The following is a 6,000-nucleotide window of genomic DNA, read 5'->3' on the forward strand; positions in this document are numbered from 1 at the left end:
TTAATTGAAACAAAAGTGTTCATATTAAAGTCTGTATTATCACTAATTAAAAAAACACAAATAAGAACAATCCTTGCAGTAATTTATATTTTAACCAAGTCTTTAAAAAACACCTTGTGTGGGCCTTATTAAACCATAGTAGTTTAATAAAGCCCTTGAACAAAATTAAATATTTTTTTAAAATTTTATTAATTATTATTAATTTTAATCATAATTATTAGTTTAAGAACAGTCATAAGGGCACACAAATATGCCACATTCTTCTTTGGTGAGACCAACACACTCTTCACGGTACCATTTTAGACACTGTGTGCAATGCCTCATATCAGCAACCTTTTCTTCTCTGCATCCATGGCAATACCACCCCTCTTTTGACACTCCGTTTGTTCCTTTATTTTTTTTTTTGGTTCTTCCTGTTTTTAGTGGCAGCCTTCTCTTTCTTACTATCCTTTTCTTTGAAAAGATCTTTGGTCACTCTCCGGCCCTTATAATTTAACACTTTTCTTCATGGTGTTGAATTTACAACTGCATAATTTGAAACGATGACTTCAAAGAGTTCTTTGTTTTTAGATTTGCCAATGGAATCTTATTAACGGAGTTATCTGAATCACAAGATGGAGGATTAGGACATGTTCTTACAGCTTGAGCAGGATTCAAAAATTGAGCTTTACGTTTAGAAACTGTTGGGTTTTTTCTTTAAAAATAACTTCAACCAATCTTTTCCTGAGAGACCACTTTCTTTATTGAAGTTATTCCTAATTTCATTTTGTTCACAAAATATAAAAGTTTGCCTGTGTATATGGTGTTTGGAGTTAAAGGAATGCCAATTGAAGCAAACTTGACTATTCTTTCTACCAATTTCTTCTCTTGTTAGCACAGTATTTCTTCCTAACCTTTTCATTTACGTTTAGAAACTGTTGGGTTTTTTCTTTAAAAATAACTTCAACCAATCTTTTCCTGAGAGACCACTTTCTTTATTGAAGTTATTCCTAATTTCATTTTGTTCACAAAATATAAAAGTTTGCCTGTGTATATGGTGTTTGGAGTTAAAGGAATGCCAATTGAAGCAAACTTGACTATTCTTTCTACCAATTTCTTCTCTTGTTAGCACAGTATTTCTTCCTAACCATTTCATAGCCTTCTCTGTCTTTAAATGGTTCCTTAATGTTCTTCTAGGTACTCCATAGTGATCTGATGCTGCACATTGTGATTGTTGTCCTCTTTGCACAGCTTTCATAGCTGCTTCTAGTCTTTCATCAGTCCAAAGACCCCGTTTCTTTGGACTAAAACAAGTAATTATTTTGAGCAATCACCAAAAAATAAAATCATAAATTATAGCAGTATAATAAGGCCCATCAACAAATTTACAGGGTCTTATTAACCCCGTGAAGTAGATTAGATCACATCTATTTTCACGTAAAATATGAATTCAAATCAATTAAAACATTTTTTGTCATAAAACTGAATGTTGAAAGAACAATTTAAATATAAAAACAATGCGAAAAGAACAATATTTTTAATTAAAACTTATGAACTATTGCGGCGTAATATTATTAAATGGGAAGACACAACCACCTCCCACAAAGGCCTATGTCAAGCTGACACAATACAGTCGCTAAACAATATGGCGCCACTGATTAGCCATTGTATTGCGTCCTCAGTGTGTGTGTGTGTGTGTGTGTGTGTGTGTGTAAGAAACCAAACCGGCACAACTTACTGTAAATGTAATTTTTTTTTTAAACGCGCTTTATTTACCTCAGGTACCTTACATATTTTCCTTCTTTTCCATAAATAAGTCCTCTCTCTTTCTCCCTCCCTTCATCGTATTACCATGAAAGCATACTTAACTCATATGAAGATCCCCTTCACTAGTACGCTCCTCATTCTGAAGAAATTAATAAGTTTCTTCCAAAGTTTTCCATAAATAAGTCCTCTATCTTTTTCCCTCCCTTCATTCTTATACCAAGAAGACAAAAGCTGTTCAAACTCAATATAGACAGCAAAGCCTAAAAGTATATAGTAATGGCATCAGTTCAGAAAGTCATCATACACACATATACAGGGTGTCCCAAAATTCACGCAAGATTTAAATTTAGCGCCATTTGTGCGGTAAAGTGTTACCAACGAGAAAAAAAAGACAGCGTGGCAGCTGACAGTTCAGGGTTATTAAAAATGACCACACACAGCGAAGAGAGTTCGTCGAATAGATTATGGAACAACAACAAATGGATGCTTATTTTTCGAACAAAATCATCTTCAGCGATGAGGCTCATTTTCATCTTGATGGCTTCGTTAATCGACAAAATTGTCGCATTTGGGGTTCAGAAAATCCACGAGTGATTGTTGAGAAACAAATGCATCCACAACGTGTCACTGTTTGGTGAGGATTTTGGGCTGGAGGCATCATCGGTCCATTCTTCTTCGAAAATGCGGCTGGTAAGGCAATAACAGTTAATGGTGCTCGCTATCGCGACATGATAATCCAGTTTTTTGTGCCTAAATTGCAAGATATGGATGTGGACGACATGTGGTTTCAACAAGACGGTGCCACATGCCATACAGCCCGAGAAACAATTCAATTACTGCATAAGTCATTTCCTGGTCGTGTAATTTCCCGTTTTGGTGAGCAGAATTGGCCGCCCAGATCATGTGACTTAACGCCGTTGGACTTTTTTCTTTGGGGTTTTTTGAAGTCTAAGGTTTATGCCAACAAGCCCACGACCACCCACGCCTTGAAGGAAGAAATTGAGCGCTGTATCAACGAAATTCAGCCACATTTATGCAAAACGGTCATGGAAAATTTCGACAAAAGAGTGCGTATGTGCCAGCAAAGCCGTGGAGGCCATTTACCCGATATGCTATTCCATGCATAACCCTATACTGTATGCTTCATGAATCAATAAGAAATTACAATTTTTAATTAAAAACCTGCGTTTTCTATCAAAATTACTTCTTGCGTAAATTTTGGGACACCCTGTATATATATTATCATCAAATTCCTGCCATATACCCTCAAGGGGTGTACAGGATATGATAGTATTACATGAAAAATTTACATCATTACTAACTTCCTATCTACAATTTTCCTCCAAATCAGTCTGTTACTTGTCAATACTAAAACATTATCAGATCTTATATTTCTGTTGTCTAAAGCATTTTGTACCATATCAATTCACCTATATCTTGGTCTTCCTATGGGTCGTTTTCCTGCCAACCTGGCAGAGAACACTTGTTTTGCTAATCTTTCCTCGCCCATTCTGTTTAAGTGACCATACCACCTGAGATTAGCTCTGCTAGCGTACTCTTGGATGCTGACGATGTCAAGTTCTTTCCTAATATCCTCGTTTTTAATATGATATTGCCATTGATGCCATCTATTCACGCTTCTAATCTTTCTCAGGACTCTCATATCTGCGGTCTCTAGTCTTCGGTCAAGTGTTTTATTTCTGACCCAGCTCTCAGATCCATAAGTTAAAATGGTTTGAACACTGTCTTGTATACAGCTAATTTAGTGCTCTGACTAATTTCTCTCTTATTCCATATGAATTTAATCAATTGACTTCCTACCATACCAGCTTTGTTGATTCTGTTGTCTATTTCCATATTTAATTTACCATCTTCACTAAAAATCGTGCCTAAGTAGCTGAAATGTTTTACTTGTTCCACAGGTTCTCCATTCACAACACAGTTGACATTTTCAATGATTCTGCCTATTTTCATTGTCTTTGTCTTTTTACTGCTGACCTTCATACCATATCTATTACAACAGTCATTCAATTTAGTCAGAGAATCTTGCAGACTTGTAGCGGATTTATTTAAAAGTATAACATCGTCTGCATAAAGCAGAGAGCTGACATTAACATCTCCAATTCTGATATCATGGTTAATACCACTTTCCTTCAAAATGTGATCCATATAGATAATGAATAACAGAGGGGATAATGTACATCCTTGTCTCACATCAGATTTAACATTAAACCAACATCCTGTACTTCCATCAATTCTAACTGCTGACTTACAACTCAAATAAAGACTAAGTATTGCTTGATATAATGCCTCATTGAAACCATATAACTGTATCGTATTGAATAGCTGCTCTCTTGGCACCTATTCAAATGCCTTATCCAAATTGACAAAACTTAAATACAGATCTTTGTTATATTCCCATGATTTCTCCACTATTTTTGTAAAGTGAAGATCTGACCCTGACAGCCATTATTTGACCTGAATCCAGCTTGTTCTTCACTAAGCTTTTCTTCAACAATTCTTCTCAACCGTTTCTCAAGTATACTTGCATATATCTTACCAGGAACACTCAGTAGGGATATACCTCTGTAATTCTCACATTCAGTTTTATTTCCCTTTTTATATATGGGTACTATGAGAGTTCTACTCCAATCATCGGGAATTCATCACTCTGTCCAGGCATTCTGAACTATGCAGTGCAGCCACTGTAAGACGTTTATACCACCAGACTTCAGCATTTCTGGTCGAATATCATCTACTCCTGCTGCCTTTCCACATTTCAAGCCTTGGATGGCTTTTTCTACATCGCGTATGGCTATGTATTCCTGACTGCATTTTTGATCAGTGATTTTTATCACTGCTTGTTTCATTTAGCAATTATTCAAAATAATTACTTCTTACTTCAAGGATATCTTTTTCTCTCATTTTCATGTCACCTTTATCATCTCTAAGTCCTTTTATAGCACTCTTTCCTCCATTTCTAAGCTTCTTAAACAACCTCCAGAATATTTTGCCACCTTCTTCATATTTATTTTCTATGTTCTTGCCAAAGTCCTCCCATGAATTTAGTTTAGCTAGTTTTACACAGTGTTTAGCTTTCTTACATTTGTCTCTGTATTCTCTAAGAGCACAAGCTGACTTATTTGCAAGGAACTTTTGATATGCTTTCTTCTTTTCTTCACTGCCTCTTTAACTTCCTGTGTCCACCAGGGAGTTCTGATTTTTCTATCCTTGCAGACAACTTCACCACATGCCTCTCTAGCTGAATGAATAAGGGTTTTCTTCAAGGTTTGCCACTGAATCTCCAAGGTTTGATTCCTGTTCTCAAACTCTTTCATTTTTTCTTCAATAATCTTTGTGTATTTTAGTCTACAGTTCACATCTGAAAGCTGCTCAACTTTTATTTGCTTTAATAATTTCTTACATGTTATTCTTTTCAATATGAAATTCGATTTTATCCTGCTCCAGACTAAATAATGATCACTTCCAATTTCAAATCCTCTGTACACGCTGGTGTCCTACACCAGGAAGAAAACTCACTATCAACAATAACACAGTTAATGAGACTTTTCTTATTCCATGGCTCTTCTCTTCATGTGAATTTGTGCACATTTTTATGTTGGAACATGGTGTTAGTAATAACCAGTCCATGTCCTGAACAGAAATCCAACAGGTATTTGCCATTATTATTAGCTTTGCTCTTTTCTCCAAATTTTCCCAAAATATTTTTGTATGTCTGACAATCATTTCCTACTCTGCTCTTTAGATCCCCAACAAGATCCAACTTTTCCTTTTTCATTGTGTCAGTTGCTTTCTTTAAAGCCTAAAAAAATTCTTCCACTTCTACCTTAGTAGAACCTTCTGTGGGACCAGAAGAAACAAATAAGTCTCATTGTTCAGTTCTCCATTCTCACATTTGCCCACATCACTCTATTTGAGACTACCTGCCATTCAAGAAGTTTAGTCTCGTATTTAGTGTTGAATACTATAGCTACTCTTTCTTTTCCTTGATTGTCATTGCCTGAATATAACATTTTGTATTTATTGCTCAGAAAGATCTCACCAGTTTTTGTCTTTTTTGTTTCAGTCACCCCTATTATATCAATCTGGTACTTATCCAATTCCTCAGCTAGCTCCGTTTCTTTGCCATTCAGGCTTCTTACGTTGATAGTACCGATCTTTAACTCTGGTGATGTCGAGTTGGGGTTTGTTTTCAGATTTGTTTCAGTAGCTAACTTTTCACTGTTTGCCCTG

General features: G+C 35.7%; 1 protein-coding gene across 1 annotated transcript in view; it reads right to left on the bottom strand.

Annotated features, from left to right (window-relative positions):
* LOC150103009 (uncharacterized) overlaps positions 1-1,870 on the bottom strand; it is a 140,573-nt gene extending 138,703 nt beyond the window's left edge. The window contains exon 1 of the mRNA XM_090397873.1: positions 1,849-1,870. Coding sequence (XP_090253999.1) covers positions 1,849-1,852 — 4 coding nt within the window. The 5' untranslated portion in view covers positions 1,853-1,870. The remainder of the gene's footprint in view (positions 1-1,848) is intronic.
* Between the last annotated feature and the right edge of the window lie 4,130 nt (positions 1,871-6,000).

This window comes from Typopeltis vanoorti, chromosome 9, assembly GCF_054136105.1.
Source record: "Typopeltis vanoorti isolate ZY-2024b chromosome 9, IOZ_Tvanoo_1.0, whole genome shotgun sequence".
NCBI lineage: Eukaryota > Metazoa > Arthropoda > Arachnida > Uropygi > Thelyphonidae > Typopeltis > Typopeltis vanoorti.